The sequence below is a fragment of the Ictalurus furcatus genome, chromosome 23, assembly GCF_023375685.1.
Source record: "Ictalurus furcatus strain D&B chromosome 23, Billie_1.0, whole genome shotgun sequence".
Lineage (NCBI taxonomy): Eukaryota > Metazoa > Chordata > Actinopteri > Siluriformes > Ictaluridae > Ictalurus > Ictalurus furcatus.
The window spans coordinates 7,572,548-7,593,253 of NC_071277.1; the positions used below are offsets into that span (position 1 = coordinate 7,572,548).

Genomic DNA, 20,706 nt, shown 5'->3' on the forward strand with positions numbered 1-20,706 from the left:
ACCTGTCATTTGAATTAAATGCTCTTACCCCTTAGCAAATCTGAGCAAACTACATTTTTGAACATGATGTGTACTGTATATAATCCTAAATCAATATATTATCTGTAATTCATATTCAAATCCTTTTCGTCAGCTTATACGCTCCATAACTCATACGTATCCAATCAGAGGTTTTCCCTAATGCTTGATGTATAAGTGTAAAAATACCTTTTTTTGTGTACATGTTGATGTTTCTATCTACATATACGGAATGGTAAATAAAGAATTTAACGCTATGCGATAATGATTTTTTTGTTCCTAGAAAAAAATAAAATAAATAAAATCAGGTTTGAAAATCTAGATCCATAATAAGTGGATGATTTTGAAGTGTCTTTTTTTTTCTTTTGTTCTGAGAAATAGCTTATATTTGTCGATATCTGATGGTATTTCATAATACAACAGCCCACAGTCTCTTTAATACAATAATATTGTTCTCTACCAGCTTTATAAAAAGAATATTACAGTATATTACAAGTTCATATGCATGACTGAGTCTCTTGTTCCCACCCCCCAAAAAACAAAAAAGTCCACAGAATGTTCCAGATGCTTTGCTTATTGTAAACGTCAAAGTTTTTAATCGATCCACTTATTGATCCGTCAGCAGATGAGGAAGATCTGGATCGTCCACCAGGGGTCGTCAGAGTCCAGGCTTGTCCTCTAGTCGAGGAGCAGATGGGCGGCGGGCATCGGGTGGGCGTCAGGTAGGAATGGGGCAGGGCCGTGTGCTAGCGCTAGGCTGTGAGGTTTGTGGTTGGTTGGTTTGTTGGGCGGAGCCTCAGAGAGCCGTAGAGGTCACTTTCTTCACTCCTCGGCGCTGAGCGAGAATGGAACAGCCCACAGGTTCGAGTATGGGGGGAACGTTCCTGTTCAAGGCGGAGTACGTCGCCGCCATGGCCCCCTTTCGGAACGCAGAGAACGTATAAACAGATATTTATGAGATGTTTAAGGTTTCGCCGCAGTCACGTCACGTCACTAATCACATGACATGAGCTGCATTTTGTATGGTATACTAAACTGCTGCTGAGTTCTGGGTTCTGATTGGTCAGAAAGAATGTCTCGATTCATTTTCTAATCTCTGACTAATCACAGGTTTATATTAACGACTTATATAGTAACAAACTACACACACGCACACAATGTGTTGATTATTAATAAGAGAGAAATTATAATCATTAGCAAACCGCTCTGGTATAAGAGGAATAAAACACTTTTAGTCACGGCGTTATAGGAAAATAATCAACATTATCTCCGCTTGATCACACCGCCCTGTCACTGATTATTTTCCTATAACCGCATGACTATTTATAGTGTGTTCTCTCAAATCTCGTGTGTACGTTCGTATACAATACTGTGTATATTAAATTTGATTATTTAGGCTGCAATCCCGTTAGCTAGGCTGCCTTTAGGCTTACCGTGCATTCAATCTGGTCATTTATGAACATCCCAATCCCAACCCCCCCCCGAACCCTATTCCTATACGGAATAATAATAATAGAGTGCGCTTATGATTTAAACCCCTGAGTGTGTGTCCTGTATTGTACCTTGACCAGATGAGGAGCGTCCTGTCTGTTGAGCTGGTATTTCGGTAGCTGGTCTTTGTGAACGATCCACGGATGCCTCAGCACTTGTGCTGCTGTTAATCTCTGATGAGGGTCTACATGGAGCATTTTAGATACCAGATCCTGTGGGCAACAAGAACACACTTAAGGAACTAGTGAATAACCGTCGACCTTAATATCGACTTAAACTGATATATTTTAGCAAATAAATGTTTATCATTGATTCCAGAAATGAAATGATTCTGGAAATGATTCCAGAAATCATCACAGAAATTCTAATGGATTCCACTACAAATGCCATTACAAGCCATCAGCTAATCATTACCATTATTGGTCCTTAATGGTATCCACTAGACATGCTATAACATGCCACCAAATTACCAGTAGAGACCTACAGGGACCATTACAGCTTCCAATAAAACCAATACAATTCCCATTATAGAACTATTACAACTTCTATGAGGGTTTCTTTTTTTTTTTTTTAGCAGGAATCTGATTAACAATATATCTAGCATAAAACTTTTATGCTCTTTTTCTGCATTGACTTTGCATTATTAACTTATTTAATTGTTTATGCATTTAGGTTTATAATTGTCCTAGCTTTAGTCTCTTTCTGAATCCGCACACACTCGATGCTATGTCCTCTGGATACTCGGCTAAACGTAAACAGTGAATCCATCCACCTTGGCTTCTGCTGAGACAGAGTTCCAGTATCCGCCGGTGAGACAGAACTTCCCGCTGCCGATCCGAGCCAGAATCTCCTCCGGCGTGTCCTCGGGTCCGTTGGCGAACGGAGTGAAGCTGTAAAACATCCCGATCTCATTACAAATGAAACAGCTGCACAGTTTGTCCATTTAAAAAATGCTGGACTTTCACATTTACCCTGTCAGCATTGTGTAGAGAAGGACACCCAGACTCCAGATATCACACGCAGCATCGTAACCCTGCTTCTTCAGCACCTACAGGACACAATCGTGTATTTCTACTTTAACCTGCAATACAGTACATACAAACACCTCATTTGAATTTGATAGTGATGGGAGACATAGATGTGTACCTCTGGTGCTACAAAGTTAGCAGTGTAGCACGGTGTCATCAGCAGGCCGTTCTCAGCTCTCAGCTGTTTGGCGAAGCCGAAGTCACAGATCCGGATCGACTCTGGGTTTCCGGATTCGTCCACATACAGAATGTTACTCGGCTTAAGGTCTCTGTGGACCACCTGAGACCACGGAACGGGAAAGTTACAGGAAGCGATAAATGATCAAGGTGGCTTATCAGCGCGCACTTTTAATGTTTTTACATTTGTATAACACTGTACAGTTAAGTGCTGCTGGTGATGGATGTGGTGATGGATGTGTCGCGGAGTTTAAATGTGGTGCAACAGTGGGAATGATGGGGATGATAGGGCATAATGGGGAATGATGGGGATGTTATGATGGGGATGTCTGGGAATAAAGAGACATGATGTGGAATGATGGAGCTGTTGGGGTCAATTTTAAATTTAAATTCAATTTTATTTTATTTGTATAGCGCTTTTTACAATAGACATTGTCTCAAAGCAGCTTTACAGAAATATCAACATGGTATACAGATATTAAAGGTGCGAATTTATCCCAACTGAGCAAGCCACTGAGTGGCGACGGTGGCAAGGAAAAACTCCCTAAGATGTTTTAAGAGGAAGAAACCTTGAGAGGAACCCGACTCAGAAGGGAACCCATCCTCATCTGGGTAACAACAGATAGTGTGAAAAAGTTCATTATGGATTTATATGAAGTCTGTATGGCCTTAGGAGCAGCCGTAGTCCCAGCAGTCTGGAATTAGAGAAGATTTGAGCTCCATCCAATTTAAAAATTAAATTTAAAATGTGGAACGATGGGGATGTTGGGGACGATATGGATGTTGGAGATGATATGGAACGATGTGGATGTTGGAGTCGATGTGGAATGATGAGGTCTATGTGGAACGATGGGGATGTTGCGGACGATATGGAACGATATGAATGTTGGAAACGATATGGAACGATGGGGATGTTGGGGTCGAAGTGGAACGATGGGGATGTTGGGGTTGATGGGGATGTTGGGGTCGATGTGGAACGATGGGGATGTTGGGGTCGATGTGGAACGATGGGGATGTTGGAGTCGATGTGGAATGATGGGGATGTTGGAGTCGATGTGGAATGATGGGGATGTTGGGGTCGATGTGGAACGATGGGGATGTTGGGGTCGATGTGGAACGATGGGGATGTTGGGGACGATGTGGAAAGATGGGGATGTTGGGGTCGATGTGGAACGATGGGGATGCTGGGGTCGATGTGGAACGATGGGGATGGGGATGTTGGGGTCGATGTGGAACGATGGGGATGTTGGGGTCGATTGGGTCGATGTGGAACGATGGGGATGTTGGGGTCAATGTGGAACGATGGGGATGTTGGGGTCGATATGGAACGATGGGGATGTTGGGGTCGATTTGGAACGATGGGGATGTTGGGGTCGATATGGAACGATGGGGATGTTGGGGTCGATGTGGAACGATGGGGATGTTGGGGTCGATGGGGATGTTGGGGTCGATGTGGAACGATGGGGATGTTGGGGACGGTGTGGAACGATGTGGATGTTGGAGTCGATGTGGAACGATGGGGATGTTGGGGTCGATGTGGAACGATGGGGATGTTGGGGTCGATGTGGAACGATGGGGATGTTGGGGTCAATGTGGAACGATGGGGATATTGGGGTCGATGTGGAACGATGGGGATATTGGGGTCGATGTGGAACGATGGGGATATTGGGGTCGATATGGAACGATGGGGATATTGGGGTCGATATGGAACGATGGGGATGTTGGGGTCGATATGGAACGATGGGGATGTTGGGGTCAGTGGGGATGTTGGGGTCGATGTGGAACGATGGGGATGTTGGGGTCGATGTGGAACGATGGGGATGTTGGGGTCAGTGGGGATGTTGGGGTCGATGTGGAACGATGGGGATGTTGGGGTCGATGTGGAACAATGGGGATATTGGGGTCGATATGGAACAATGGGGATGTTGGGGTCGATATGGAATGATGGGGATGTTGGGGTCAATGTGGAACGATGGGGATGTTGGGGTCAATGTGGAACGATGGGGATGTTGGGGTCAATGTGGAACGATGGGGATGTTGGAGTCGATATGGAACGATGGGGATGTCGGGTGCTGATGTGGATAAATACCCCTTGTGCATGGAGGTACTCCACGGTCTTGGTGATGGTGTAGAGCACGGCGCTGGCCTCCCTTTCAGAGAAGAACTTCTGTCTGAGGATCTTATCCAACAGCTCCCCTCCTTTAAGCAGCTCAGTCACCAGAAAAACCGAGCGACCGTCGTCATACACCTGCAGAACACGAAGACCAATTTCACCACCACGAGTAGCGCTTGGCTATTTCATTATTCTTCGTAATGTATGGACTATCACCTATCCATACTCTCGTCTTTACGTAGGACTTATAACAACAATATCAAGTTGAAATGAAAATGTTTTGGTTTGATTTTAGACTGATTTGGTTCTACTAACTAAATGTCTCATAAACAAATAGTTTAGTGTCATAACGTTGTATCAGTCTGATTATTTTCAGATAACAGCTTATTTTATCTATCACTCAGAGCTACGTTAACTACATCATCTCTACCAATATGCAGCTTATACCAGATTCATGAACCATGAAATGCATCCTAATTTAACTGAATAAACACTACAATGATATGATATATCACTTCCATATAAAAATGATGGAACTTTTCTGACTTATTTGTCTATAAATATTCTCTGAAGCTGGTAACAGGAGCACATTCCATTGCTTAGTCATTTTACCGGATAAAAATATTGTTAGATCAGAGGGATCAAATGTCGCTCGAAGGATAGAGCATTAACTACAGCGCACACCAGTGCACTCTACACACTCACATCCTTTAAAGTGATGATGTTGGGATGCTGGCCGTAGCGTAAGAGGATTTCCACCTCGTCCGTTGGATCCCTTTTGGCTTTATTGATGATCTGTTTTTTTAAAAAAAATAAAGAAATCAATAAAAATAAAAGTTATAATGATTAGAACCAGGATCAGAAGGTTACAGCAGAACCGAGTAGTCACCTTGACGGCGTACTCCATGCCCGTGCTTTTCTGAATGCAGCGCTTGCAGATGGAGTACGAGCCGACGCCGATGTCCTCCCTCACCTCGTACGAGTCGCCGAACTGAGACGTGCTCCTGTGAAGCTTCTGCATTGAGGACAGAAAGAGGACGTGAGACTCGTCCAGGACCTGTCAGCTACCAGTTCTGACCCACAGTGTAATATAAACTATATCCAGTCTGTTATCATAAACACGGCCATCGGCGAGCTATTCAGAAATATGTTCTGGAAATCTGAGGGGGCGGCGAAAAAACCTTTTCGGAGACAAAATCATTGGACAAACGATGTGTAATGAATATTTACCACAATAACGCTAGCATGTCTATTTTGATCTTCAACATTTGTGGAAGCTGTAATGTAATTCAACAGACCCAATTATTTTCACACACAAGTTATCTTAAATAGTGTACTTTTCATGCAAAACTGTACCTAAAGGTATTGGCACCCCGAAATAATACGCCTATTATGGGATTGTTTGATGGGGCTGGTGAGTTGTATAGAAGATCTTGGACGATCCTCTAAAGAGAACATTACATTCTGAGGTTTGCTCTGGGGATTTCTTGGGCTTTTCCTTGTTATGCAGTCCACTATATGCTGGTCGCAAATCCAAAACTGGACATTTGAAAATTGTTCTTGGCTGACAGGAGTGGAGAACCTGATGTGATCTTCTGCTCTTCTAACTCATCCAACTCAAGATCCAATGGTCTGGTGGTGTGCTCTGTGTTTATTCAAGTTACCGTAGCTTTCCTGTCAGCAGTCGCAGATCTGCAGTTTTGAAATACTCAAAGCTGGCACCGAAAACCACGCCATGATCAAAATCACATTGTTTCCCCAGTCTGATGTGAAGCTCTTGACCTGTATCTGGTTATGATTTGATACATTGTGCTGCCACGAGTGGTTGATTGGATCACTGGTTCATGAACAAGCAGGTGCACAGGCGTTCCTAATAAAGTGGTCGGTGAGTGGAATTATTCTATACGTTATCCATTCTCTTGGAGGGTGCTAATACTTCTGGAGTGAGTGTGTGTGTGTGTGTGTGGTGTATTTACCTGCACTATAGAGCTAATGTTACTTTGCAGTGGCTGTGTTTCCTCCTCTGAGCTGATGGCCACGAAGCTGAAACCTCTGAAGAGCTGATGAGCGTTGGCACTAGGGGGCACACCTGGTGAGTCTACACACACACACACACACACACACACACACACATACATATATACATATATACAAACATATATATATATATATATATATATATATATATATATATATATATATATATATATATATATATATATATATATATATATATACACATACACACACACACACACATATACATATATATACATACATACATATATACATATACACACACATACATACATACATACATACACACACACACACACACACACACACACATACACACACACACAAACACACACACTAAACACCCTGTTTGACCCTCTCACACACATTTTTAAAGGTTTATGAGTAATTCAGTGAACATCCTCTTCTCGGCTTGTTATCTATTTCTCTGGAAGGACGTTACACATTTCCAGAGAAGCTTATTACTCATGTGGGACTCAGTGAAAACAAGTGGACACCAGGTTAAGTGGCTGCTCTGTTGCCGTACCTTTGGGAGTTTTAGCTGTGAATTCTGGGTCGAAGTAAAACGTGTCATCAGGTCTCCCAGAAGCAGGTTTGAAAGGTGGATGAATCTCTCTCCTAAACAATTTCTGGTGATAAAGACAAACAAACAGACGATATAGATCAACACCGGCGTGCAATCATGGTATTTACAGTATACTGTACCGCTGCTGAATTCTCGACTCAGAAGGTCTTGGTTTGTTTTCTACAACAGCACGGCTCTGACAGTGATCCCAGCTGTAACGGAAATCACAGGTCTGATACGATGAACCTTTTTGTTAGCAGGAGTTAAGGAGTCTCCAGTATCAGTGCTTTGTAACTTCAGTAAGTTTTCCACCATCGGAAAGTGTTCAGGACAGACACGTTTGCACTTTCTGGTTTCTTGGTACCATCGCAAGCTGTGTTTTTTGTTTGTTTTTGTTTGTTTGATTAACCGGCTAGTGCTAGTCAAACTGTTTAGATCTGCTATGACATGATAACAGGAACAAACTAGTTTTGTGAATGTTCTCTTAACGTTAAATGTAACTATAGATGGTTGAAAAGCACACGTCGTTCACTCAGAAATTTAAAACTGTGATTGTAGGCAAATCTTCATGGCACAAGGAATAACACACTTCAGCCCATGCTGTTGTAGGAACATAATCCACATCGGAGTTGTGTGTTAATTCTAACACACTCACACTCTCACACGCACACTCTCACGCACTCACTCACACACACACACTCTCGCACGCACACTCTCTCTCACGTGCACACTCTCACGCGCACACTCTCACGCGCACACTCTCACGCGCACACTCTCTCTCACGCACACTCTCACACACTCACTATCACACACTCACTATCACACACTCACTATCACACACTCACTATCACACACTCACACTCATGCTCTCACTCTCACGCTCTCAGTCTCACACACTTACGTTCCAGTCAATAGAAGCATAAAAGTGGTGTCTCTTTATTTCTTCGACCCCGTCTGGACCTGCACCTGTACAAACATTATTCAACAGCTGTGGCTCCGTTCCAGTTACAAAATCATCAGGGCAAATGTTACCATTGCACAATGCAGTACTGAAGAGTAAAACATTAGACTGTGTGTGTGTGTGTGTGTGTGTGTGTGTGTGTGTGTGTGTGTGTGTGTGTGTGTGTGTGCGCGCACCAGTGGTGTCAGACTTACCCAGCCGGTTGGAGGGGTTTCGTTTAAACAGGTTTCGGAGGAGACTCTGAGCCTCCAAGCTGAGGAACTGAGGCATGCCCAGCTTCGCCCTACACCAAGATTATTATTATTATCATTACTGTTCTATTATTAATAATAATAATAATAATAAATAAAAAATATCAATGCATCACCTCAAACATGAGAACAGTATAAACATGCGTATTAATGTATGGATGAGATGGGTGGATCTGAACAAAAATGAATGGATTATAATGGAAGGAGCCATGGATGAGTTCAGGGGATGAGTTCAATAATGTGATGAGATGGATGAATGGATGGATTTGATGGACAGATTGATGAAAGGGGAATGACAGCTTAATGAAGGGTTGTGTGGATGCATAGATGGGATGTGATGGATGTGATGGAGCCAGATGGATGGATGAGTGCGTGGCATAGATAAATGCATAAATGAAAGGATGAGATGGAAGGATCGACAAACGAGTTGAATGGATGAGTTGGATGGATACATGGGATGGATGGACAGACTGATGATTGGAGGAATAGATGCAAATGATGGATGTGAATTATGTTATGGGACAGGATTGATGGATGGATGGATGGATGGAAGGATGGATGGGGAGGACGGATAGTGGATGAGCTGCATGGATAAATTAGATGGGATGGAAGGATGCGATAGATGTGAAAGGACAGGATGGATGGACTGATAAATGAGATAGACAGCTAGATGGATGACGTATGATTGAATCAATGAGACAGATAAGTTGGGATGGGACAAATGGATGAATGGATTGGACAGACAGACAGATGGATGGATGGATAGATGAATTTATGGATTGTTGGATGGATGAGATAGGATGAGATGAAAAATGGAACGAACAGACGGATGGTTTAGATCAGTGGTCACCAACCCTCTCCCTTGAGATCTACCTTCCTGCAGGTTTCATCTCCAAGCAAAATCTAACCCGCTTGTTTTAGTTGATCAAGAACTTCATAAAGCTTCTAATGATTAGAAGGTCAGGTGGGAACGATTATGGTTGGAGCTAAAGTCTCTAGGAAGGAAGATCTCCAGGAACAGGCTTGGTGACCATTGGTTTAGATCAAGGGTGTCCAATCTTATCTGCAAAGGGCTGGTGCCACACCTGATTCCACCTGTTTAATCAGTTATCAATTGATCTGGGCTTTCAATGGATTCAGGTGTGGCTTCTACTTGGTTGGAATGAAAACCTGCACCCACACCGGCCCTTTGCAGATAAGATTGGACACCCCTGGTCTAAATGGATGGCTTAGACGCGAAGAATGGATGGATGGATCTGAGGAACGGACGGATCTGTGGATGAGTGGCTGTATGGGGACAGTGATGTGACGGTATAAGATCGTCTGGTCGGGTTTAGCCGGACTGCATCTGGTGGAACATTGTCTGCTCGTCCGTTATAAACTTGTACCGATTAACAGCGCTGTGTGTGTCAACGCGTGAGAAATCCTTAACACGATGTTAAAATTTGAGCGCCCCTCCTCTAAGAAACATCTCAAGCGCTAGTTTTCGGGCTATCCTGCTAATCATTCATAACACTACGTACCAAAGGTCAGATGTGAATAAACAGGAGGTCATCGAGAATAAGAATAATAATCCTGAATGAACACGCTCCAAAACCAAAATGGAAAGCCTTCCCAGAAGAGTGGTGCTTTTTATAACAGCAACGTATGCACGAAATCTGGAATGGGATGTTCAAGAAGCACATACGGGTTGTGATTGGCCAGGTGTTCACAAACTTTTTGCCATCTAGCGCAACTCAGGAACCTGCTCTCTCTGAAATGACGTGTTTGGTAATCTGAATTTCAGCGAAGACGCTGTTTGTTACACGGGAGCCTCCTGCCTTCATCCCCGCTCCATTCGTTCTGCTGCTACAGCTCATCACACACACACACACACACACACACACACACATCTGCCCAAGCCTGGGGCACTTCATTAAAATCCACTTCTAACGGCATTACTCACTGTGATCCCTTCCTTCAAGACATTTGTGTTTATAGAAGGTGAAGTGTTAAGAGCAGTGGGGCTGAAGTATGACCGCGTCCTCCATTAGTGGCTTTTATATTCTGATGAGCGTATGGACAAGGTGGTGCTCATTAGTGAGCTGATATTTTTATGAAAATATTTCATTGCCAACATTCCAATCATCTAACGTGTCTATTTTTGGGACGTTCACCGGCACGCAATATGACGTTCTACTTTCTGTAGAAATCGAACCCATGGTTATGGTTACAGTGTGCTCATCACATTCGTTCTTTCTTTCTTTCTTTCTTTCTTTTTAGCCCAAAAGATGTTCCAGCCAGAGCTTTTTATTTTCTGTAACGTAGAAATGTTAAAGTTCACCATCTGCTGCTGTGCTGAGAACACAACCCGGGCTGATTTCCAGTCCCAGCACTCACTTTAGGATCATGGTCATGGTCTCTTTGCGGTCCTTGCCTTGGAAGGGAAGCGTCCCGGTTAACATCTCAAACTGCAGACAGAAAACAAACCCGCTGCCGGTGAGGAGCGGAACAGACACGCAAAGCAATGCCGAACTACAAAAACGGCGGTCGAGGAAGTCATGCCGCTCACCATGAGCACGCCATACGACCACCAGTCGGCGCTGTGGGTGTGGCCTCGCCGGTTCACCACCTCGGGAGCCATGTACTCCACCGTCCCGCAGAACGAGTAGGCCTTGTTCTCGTGATCGATCGACTCCTTACTGAGGCCGAAGTCTACAACACACACACACACACACACACAAATGGTAAAAAAAAGTAGGTTGGGCAAAAATTCTTACTGATTCTTATTGAGTAAAAAAATGAGATGGCCATGTTGCGTTAACAAAAACGAACGGCTATAGGAAAAGAAATGATCATAACTGTAAAGTGTTTCTAGAAATAAATAATAAAATCATATCCCTATAAAAACTGAGAATATTGCTCCGTGCTAGTTTCTTCGTGTTGTGCTTGTTCACACTATTCCGGGCCAGAAATTAGCCCCGCCCTCGCCTGAACTCGACCAACTCCTCATCCCCGCCCCTTTTCCTTTTTAAGGAAACTTGTACACCATGTGTCGTTTTGACTGAGGGTTTGGGTTTGGTTGGCAAAATGATGATGGTTTGTCAGACATTAGAAAAAATCAGACAGACTGCTGCTTTAACATGGTTTTCAGAGCCACAGAGGAAGTGGCAAGATAATCATGTACATAATGTAAATAATGGTGTAATACAATAAAAAAACCACTGAACTACTTGATCGTTCTAAGCCGGTTAGGAGCACATGATCTGGAATGAGCAGATACACACCCGTCAGCTTGATGTGGCCTTCCTCGTCCAGCAGGATGCTGAAATCACACAAATTTAAATGTCAGAAAGTCGTCACAAAATGAATGGCTTTAATACCTTATTCCTTGTCGAGGGAACCGGAACTCCACTACAGCGCTCTCTCACTCACTCTCACACACTCTCTCACACGCGCTCTCACACTCGCTCTCACACAAACTCTCATACACTCTCACACACTCTCTCACACACACTCTCTCACTCACTCACTCTCTCACACTCACTCACTCACTCTCACACACTCACTCACTCTCACACACTCACTCACTCTCACACACACACACACACATACATTCATTTAAAAAATTTATACTGCACGGTGTCAGAGTGCATAATGACAGACAGCGGCGTTTCCCTGGCAACGTGAACGACTCCTCACAGCTCTAGCGCTCGAAAAGCGTGAAGGAGTGACACATCCACAGCGTTTTCGCCTGGCGTGTTGGTGTACTTTATACATATGTTTTCTTTTTCTTAACAATGCGCAAAAGCGGCAAACGGATTCCCGCTTTAGTGGGAAAATCGAGTCGAGACGAGAGAACCGTCTGAAAGACGTGCGCTAACGAGAGACGAGGGAGAGGGTGCAGGGCCTCCAGGGCGTCAGTTAATATCAGAGAGTTACATCATTCCTGATGTATACTTCATCTGCACTTTCGGTGCAGTTCGTGTGATAGCTCCTAGCAGCGTGATCTGATTTTAAAGGGGTCATGACATGAGAAATCAAATTGTCTTTGATCTTTTGACGTACAAGACGTCGTTGTACCGTTACCGAAGTTTCATCCTCATCAGTACAAAAAGAGCATTCATTTAACCGAGCTCCAGAAACGGCTCGTTTGGATGTGCCGGGGTTTGTGATGTCACACGGGCAAATACATTTGCATACGACTGCCCCTACGGCAAGACTTCGACGCCTACTTTTACGTCGTCGCACCGTCGGCCCCGCCCACTAGCGCTCAGTCGCTGAAAACAGTTCCGCACTTTCATAGTTAAAGCTGTTAGCCAATCACAGCAGTGCGTGGTTACATTGAAGCCTTAAAGGTAAAGGACACAAAAACCCATCGTTTGAATTTTGTATGTTTTTTGTGCAAAAAAAAAAACTTTTACTATAATTACACCTCAGGGAAGATAATAAAATAAAAAAAATAAAGAAATAAAACATGTCGTGACCCACAGAACATTGGCATGAAGGTCTGGCAGGTCTGGTGTATGATTGATTACGTGAGGCTGATGTTATTTACTTCTCTGGTTTGAGGTCTCGGTAGATGATTCCCAGTCCATGCAGATGGTCCAGCGCCAAAGCCAGCTCAGCCAGGTAAAACTTCACATCCTCCTCTGTGAACATCACCTGACGACACAGTGTGTGTAGTTCATTATGTGTAAAGAAAACAACAACAACAACACACTTACGTATACACACTGAGCATACACCATTTTACCTCTTTGGACAGACGAGTGAACAGATCTCCTCCTCTCAGGAAGTCGAGAATCAGATAAAGCTTTCCCTCTGTCTGGAATGCTAGTGATGGATGGATTCGAGAAAAAGAACGAGGGAGAGAAAAACGAGACGTTTAATAAATTCATAAGACCGAGAACGAGAGGCATTAATCACGCCGACTGGCCGATACTCACCGTAGTGCAGCTTAACGATGAACGGGTGATTCACCTCCACCAGGATGTCTCGCTCCATCTTCGTCCGGACACGATCGCGTACTGAAAACACACACACACACACACACACACACACACACACACACACACACGGCTCAGCTTTTCCACTAAATCACCTCTAAATATCTGAAAATCCATCTAGGGCCCTTGCTTTCTGGCAAATGCAGAATAACGCAGATGGCACAGGATGACTAATTAAATAAAGGAGAGAGAAGAACATGCAGAGCAGAGGGACAGAATCAGAGAACCGGCGTTCCTCTCTGAGAGCACACACGGAACGGTCGGGGTATAACATATCAGTGGAGAAGTGTGCGTTTTAGGTCTTCGGTATATTAAACATCAGTATTAAAAAAAAAAAATTCAAATAACCTCAGGCTGTGGCTCATCTTGGCCTCGCTCCACACACGCTCACATCGACGGGTTTAAACTGATTCAGACGTCAATGTTAACGTCAATTTGAATTGCTTAATTGATAAGAAAGCTACATTATCTTGTACATACGTACCTCAGTTATTTCCCTCGACGTCCATCAGAGACTTGCGTTCATACTGTACTCAAAAGAACTACATCTAAAAAGGCCACACCCCCAAAATTTCCTGTTAAGGCTTGACAAGGCTAGCTAACGTTAGTCAGCTAGCTAGTTCGCTATCTTTCTGAGACCTCAGGGACACACAGAGACTCATGGACAGATCATACGCTCACTCCACGAGCATTCAAAAGCACTGATGGACCACAGGATAGAGGTATGTGCTGTTTTTTTAGAAACATTACTATTTTAAATCCCACTCCTTCCTATTCTCGAACGAATTTCTGACTAATGCCGCCTGCTGCTGCAGTTATTTCTGATTGCACACGTCAACAATGTTTTCTAATGAACTAAGCTGCTTCTACAAAATATTAATAATAAAAAACCCCAGAGTCATATAAACCACGGATGCGAAAGCAACCTTAGAACACATTTCCTAAATCTTCCATCCTGTAGCTTGAAATCATTCACTTCTGCAGCACTGCTCTTCCTTGTTGAGCGTTCACGTCCGAACCGAACTACGAAATAAGACGACAACAGGTATATATACTTACAATAAATATTTACTTATTGTTCTTTTAATGCCATGTCCGCATCACTGGCTATCTTCATAGCAAGATCGCGGTAGGTAAAACAGGACCTTCTGTAAATTCCTACAGCAATAAAATCGCACAACTTTTCAACAGTGTGAACGGTAACAGCTATACAACCTCCTTCACTTTAACATTCAATAAGTTCTACGAATTTAAGCAAAAAGGACCTGAAAATTACAGCTGGATCTTCTCTGAAGGCTTAAAAAGTTATAAAACCCTGACGTTTTCCCTCTTAAAGCTGTAACGCATGTACGAATGTGGACAGTGCACTTATACACACACAAGTGTCTGTGAGCAATCCGAGTTTTCCTTTAGACACCAGGTGGAGCTTCTGCTGAAGTCCGTGATGCTCCTGTGAGTAATTTCTCCCACTTGAGCGACGACAATAGCGGAGCAGTTAGCACTACGCTAAAATTAGGCGAAAAGGACCTCTTCAGAGTGAAAAGGAGGGTTTTCTTTTTTTTTTTGTAAACTATAATGATTACATGTTGAGTTGACCTTCTCAATTCAACATCATGACTCACACACACTGAAAACATCCGGTCAAAGACAAAACGGGAAAAAAAACACACACACAGACACACACACACACACACACACACACACACTATTTACGCTGTCAACCACAGGGCAGCAGCTGAAACCATGGGAACTAGAGGTCGGTTTTGCACAAACACTTCAGGCTGCTTCCTCCTTTCCACACACACACACACACACACTCACACGCAGGTCATTCTTCATCGCTGTGTAAAAGTGTCCTACCTTTCAGAGTTGCTTTTTTGAGCACTTTCATAGCATAGAGCTGTCCTGCGTCAGGCCCAGTAATCTTCTTCACCAGAAACACCTGTGCAGGTAAGACAGAGACGCAGGGTCAAGGGTCAATTGAAAAATATGCATTTTTTTTTTTTAAAGTAATTAATGAGACAGTATTCATGGCAACCAGGGCTTATCAGGTCTCCATGACTAATTTCACGAGTGTCTTCAGGACGATCTGAGTTATTCGTCTCCGATGCAGCATGATGTCCGGCTTCCTTCCTTTTTTATTTCCCTTGTGTCACTGCTAATTGCCTTTGAGTGCAGGTGGAAGAGCAATAAAAACACACGATGGCTCACACACACACTCACGAATTGTGCAACTGACCTTCCCGAAGGAGCCCTGGCCCAGGACCTTGCGCAGTTCGAACTGCTGGGGGTCGGCCTTCTCCGAGCCCTCTTTAACGTGATGCGTGATGGCGATCTCCTTCACCGGCACGTCATCCTGAGAAACAGCAGAGAATTCAAATGACTCATTCATATCAAGAAAGATAGAGAATGACTAAACATTATAGCGTCAATCAGAATTAAATGCAGCGCTATACAACTTTCGGAGAAAAAATAAATAAATCACTGTCCATGAAAGTGTAACGCAATTTCTTTCAAATTGTGCCTGGATCAACAGTTTGTTCTTTCCACTTTCTGATGTCATCAGCGTGAGCCTTGGACTCTTCCCACTCCTGAGCCGTTTATAAAACTCTTCCGGAGTAGTGACAGGAATTCTGTCTCTTTTCACAGATTCAGATCATTTGATTCAGCTCACCTAGGAGTCGACTCTTTTTTCAGTTCCGAAATGGCTCATTATTGTCTAAACTGAAAAACCCGTTCCTTCCGACCATGTGATGTCATCAGTGTGCACCTTTGACTCCGCCCCCCCACCTCCCTTCTTAAATCACTTATAAATCCCTTCTAGATTAGTGGCAAGAATTCTGGCTCTTTTTTACTGAGTCAGATCATTTGATTCAGCTCACCTATATGAGACGACTCTTTTTGCTCACAAACAGCTCATTACTGTCTAAAGTGAAAAACAGCTCCTTCCAACCACATGATGTCATCAGTGTGCACCTCAGACTCCTCCCACTCCTGAGGTGCTTAAAAATCCCTTCCAGATTAGTGACGGGAATTCTGGCTCTTTTTTTATTTTATACTGAGTCGAATCATTTGATTCAACTCTCCTGTAAGAGTCGACTCTTTCGGCTCCCAAAATTTGAATCGTTACTGAACTGAAAAACCCGTTCCTTCCGACCACGTGATGTCATCACTGTGCACCTTTGACTCTGCCCCCCTCTTAAACCGCTTATAAATCCCTTCCAGACTAGCGATAAGAATTCTAGCTCTTTTCACAGAGTCAGATCATTTGATTCAGCTCACCTATACGAGCTGACTCTTTCTGCTTCCAAACAGCTCATTACTGTCTAAAGTGAAAAACAGCTTCTTCCAATGACGTGATGTCATGAATGTGCACCTCAGACTCCACCCACTCCTGAGCCACTTCTAAATTCCTTCTAGAGTAGTCATAGAATTTCAACTCTTAAAAACAATTTTTTTTTTACTAGTGAGTCAGATCATTTGGCTCAGAATCAACTCTTTTGGATTTTTTTTTACCATGCTGAAAAATGGTTCCTTCGCATTGTCTTTTATAAAACCGATTTAAACAATTGTGCTACAAATGTGAACTGACATAAACAGCAAGCGTCCCGTCATTAACGTTAACGCGCAGCTGTGCTTGTGCTTCATCATGAAGATTAATTTCCATTTATCTTCATAACTGATCGCGTTCCGTGATAAACTCGCCTACCGTGACGCACGCAGCGGCGATTCAAACACATGACTCAACATTCATGCTAATGAACACTTCAGGAACAAAAAAGTTTCCATAGACACATACTGATTATACAACAAACAAACAAACAAACAAACAAACAAACAAACAAATTGCTCATGTATGCTAGTCAGCTCTCAATGTACACCACATTTCAGCTTATAAATTGAAACAAGCACTGATCATATTTATGACGCAGTCCACCACGTAAGGCCGAATCCTGTGTCTGTATTCACAGGTAGCTAACGTAACCTAACAATAAAAAAACATCTTTTCACCAGATAAAGCGTTATATATGTCCACATTTCCGTCCCTAAAAACGGATTTCAGTATTTTAGTATTGATGAGAACGATGCTGTTGCAGGCGATCCTGAAACACGTGCTACGTTAACGTGTGTACATTTCATCCGAGTTACGAAATGATGAGACCTAGCTGTTTCTATGGCAACACGGACACGGTGCAACCAGCACAATAAGAGTACCGGTTTAATATGGAACAAAAAAAAAACTTTACAAACTAAATAATATAACTAAAAAAAAAAGCATATATTTAACAGTTTTTATAATAATTTCATAATGAGACATATTAGATTAATTGGCATTTATTTAAAAATTTTCACTTGTTACTAATTTTTTTTTTGCAGTGTTGTAATATTTGATCTTTTTTTGTTGTTGATAAATACGTATAAATTTGATGTCACGTACTGTGATGTCTTTTCTTGGATAATCTTCCAACAAGATGTCGTTCTTTTGTCAAAATGTGTAAAAATGCACCACTTTTTACAACTAATATCATTGACCCTTCGGTCTGTACAGGATTTCGTAGAGTTTGTGATTGTTGCGGCCAAAAATGCTCGATTTTGCTGGGTTTATTTCGTTCTGAAATTGCAATCGCACATAATTATTCCGCACGCTCTTTCACAGTGATGTTTGTTGGTAAACGAGACCTCGTGTTCGACGCACGTGAAATGAAGAGGACCTTGAGGAAAATTGGTGGCCATTTTGAAAATCTCCACAGAATATCGTGGCGTTTCCTTGATTTTGCGTTTATTCCTGCGATCACAAAAAAAAAAACAGAAATCCTGGAAGGACTGGACCTTTTATCTCAGTGCTACAGTTTTTTCAATATTTCAGTGGTAGCTGTTTAAGAAGTTGGATAAAGCCCTGGATAAAGCACTGATCTAATACATGGTCCAAAGCCGGTGCATACAGCAGCTGAGCTCCTCTCTGAACATGACACGTCTGCCTGTGTTGTGCTAAAAAAAAAAAAAAAAAAAAAAAAAAAAAATCAGAAGGCTGCACACACTCTCAGGCGCGCTGACACAGCCTTCCCTCGGTGCACGATCGGATTCGTAAAGAAAATCAAAATGCACGGAGCGCTGTGAGGAGCCGAACAAACTCGAACCCCTGAGTCTCACCCACATCACGCCTCTGCCCTGCTGTATCACACTTATTCCTGGATCCGGCTCCAGATCCGCCATCCTGAACCGCAGAGGAGGGGTCAAGGGGTCGATCGAGGGGCCTTGAGGCTGGTGAGTTGATGAGAAGGAAAAAAAAAAAAGACAAAAGACCAAAAATAAATAATAAATAAATAATAAATAAATAAATAAATAAATAAATCGAGAACGGACTTTGCACAAAGCCCACGTGATGAACGGCTTCCTACATTGTTGCCATGACACCGCTCCCAATCCTCCGTTAGTGGGTGTGAAGGAGGGTGACTAAAGACCTGGCGCTCAGGCTCTCGTTTACGCTCCCTCTCTCTTTCTCTCTCTCTCTTTCCACTTTTCTATGTTCCTCTCCCGGCAGTATGCGATGATGTCACCACAACTAGCGATAGCTTATTCCTATGCTTGTTCTTTATCTGGACACCCACAGACCCACAGGGTAAAGATAAAAGTGTTGAGGTTTTACCAAAAACGTTTAAAAAAAAAAACAACAACAACAAAACACGTGGGCACTAGCTGAGAGCCAGTAAAAATAGGAACTCGGAGCATCATCCTACGTTGAGATTTAAGATTCCATACAAACCCAGATCCCTCTTCTTCCCCTTTGAGTACCTGGGAGTCCCAGTGAGAGTCCGGAGGAGCGGAGGCCGGCGCTCGCTCCATGGTGCTGCCGCCGCTTCGCCTGGATTCCTTCAGCCGAGATGGCACGGTGCCACGTGCAGAGAGACTTTATCGGGTCCAGATGGACCCACCACGTTGCTGGAGATCATACCAGATCAGATCTCGGCTTCGGAGGAAGCTCGTCCACGGCAGCGAGAATCTCCGCGAGCCGAGACTTCTCTCTGCTCACTTTTGTAAGTTTGGATGACGGAGCCAGAATGAGTCGTGCCGAGGAGGTCTGGAAATCGGTGAGAGCGGAGCAGAAACATGTGCAGCAGCAGCTCCTGATTCCACTTAGCAACTTCTACCTCGCTGAGGACAAATATCTGAGCAATCAAGGGAGGAGTGAGAAAGCGAGGGAACGAGGGAGGGAAGGGAGGAGAGAGAGTGATACGCCGTCGATGATAACCGCCACCCTCGCCGCCTACGGGAGCGTAATTCACGCCTCAGCTTCATCACGCCAGGAATGGAAACTAACGCCTCGCTTTGGAGATGAACGTTTTGACATGCGCTGGAAGATGAGCTCAGGATAAGTACAGACTTTTTTTTCTTTTAATACAATACACCTATTCTTAAACTGTACAATATTTTGCTTGATTAACGTTAATAATAAACCCTGACATTTTAATAGCAGATGAAACACATTTTAGCGAGCGCTCCGCTTTCAGGCTCACGTCCAAACAAACTCAAATGCACAGGAAACAGTGTTTAAGTCATCAGGTCGCAACTAAACACAGTCTCCTGTCCGTTTGAGGGGGTGTTGTGCACGGAATGTGATTTTCCTAGAAGTTGTGTGTGTGTGTGTGTGTGTGTGTGTGTGTTGTGGTGATATTTCGGTAGCTGTGACTCAGTCCGCAGATGGTGACGATGCAGGATGTTCACGTCCCACCTCTTAATCACAGGATTTAAAGACACCTGTGCGCATACTTGGCGCATTCTCTGGTACTCGCTGTGTGGTCCAATTCGACAAGATTTCTTCTACTGTGGAAGTTTGTGTACTTCTGGATTTGCAGGAATCTATGCGTGCGGTTTCTTGGATCTCATGGCCACGCCCACTTTTACAACCGTAGCACTTAAGAACATTTGATGCTGACTGGCGTTACGGATTGCAGACGTGACTAGTAGAAGGCCGAAACTAGAACACGTCAGGGGAACGGCTTCGTGTGAGAAAGTGAATCGACTCAGATGCAGGAAGTGAACTGAACATGCCGTGCGTTTTGAGAAAGGTTTTGCTGC

At 43.5% G+C, this 20,706-nt stretch overlaps 1 protein-coding gene across 6 annotated transcripts in view; it reads right to left on the minus strand.

Annotated features, from left to right (window-relative positions):
• Positions 1-452: 452 nt before the first annotated feature.
• The window catches only part of rps6ka3b (ribosomal protein S6 kinase, polypeptide 3b), a 44,261-nt gene continuing 24,007 nt past the window's right edge, over positions 453-20,706 (minus strand). For 3 of the 6 annotated variants that reach the window (XM_053610897.1, XM_053610898.1, XM_053610896.1), the window contains 20 exons: positions 15,869-15,985; positions 15,490-15,571; positions 13,570-13,650; positions 13,377-13,456; positions 13,179-13,285; positions 11,908-11,945; positions 11,193-11,335; positions 11,021-11,091; positions 8,585-8,673; positions 8,331-8,395; positions 7,391-7,493; positions 6,804-6,925; positions 5,717-5,842; positions 5,533-5,622; positions 4,804-4,962; positions 2,656-2,817; positions 2,481-2,557; positions 2,282-2,399; positions 1,581-1,721; positions 453-937 (listed from right to left, as the gene is read on the minus strand). In XM_053610897.1, the coding sequence (XP_053466872.1) occupies positions 815-937; positions 1,581-1,721; positions 2,282-2,399; positions 2,481-2,557; positions 2,656-2,817; positions 4,804-4,962; positions 5,533-5,622; positions 5,717-5,842; positions 6,804-6,925; positions 7,391-7,493; positions 8,331-8,395; positions 8,585-8,673; positions 11,021-11,091; positions 11,193-11,335; positions 11,908-11,945; positions 13,179-13,285; positions 13,377-13,456; positions 13,570-13,650; positions 15,490-15,571; positions 15,869-15,985 (2,094 nt within the window). In that variant the 3' untranslated portion in view covers positions 453-814. Of the gene's footprint in view, positions 938-1,580; positions 1,722-2,281; positions 2,400-2,480; positions 2,558-2,655; positions 2,818-4,803; positions 4,963-5,532; positions 5,623-5,716; positions 5,843-6,803; positions 6,926-7,390; positions 7,494-8,330; positions 8,396-8,584; positions 8,674-11,020; positions 11,092-11,192; positions 11,336-11,907; positions 11,946-13,178; positions 13,286-13,376; positions 13,457-13,569; positions 13,651-15,489; positions 15,572-15,868; positions 15,986-16,511; positions 16,804-16,911; positions 17,624-18,780; positions 18,892-20,706 lie in introns of those variants that run through there. The other 3 variants (XM_053610895.1, XM_053610900.1, XM_053610899.1) reach the window with 3 other exon arrangements.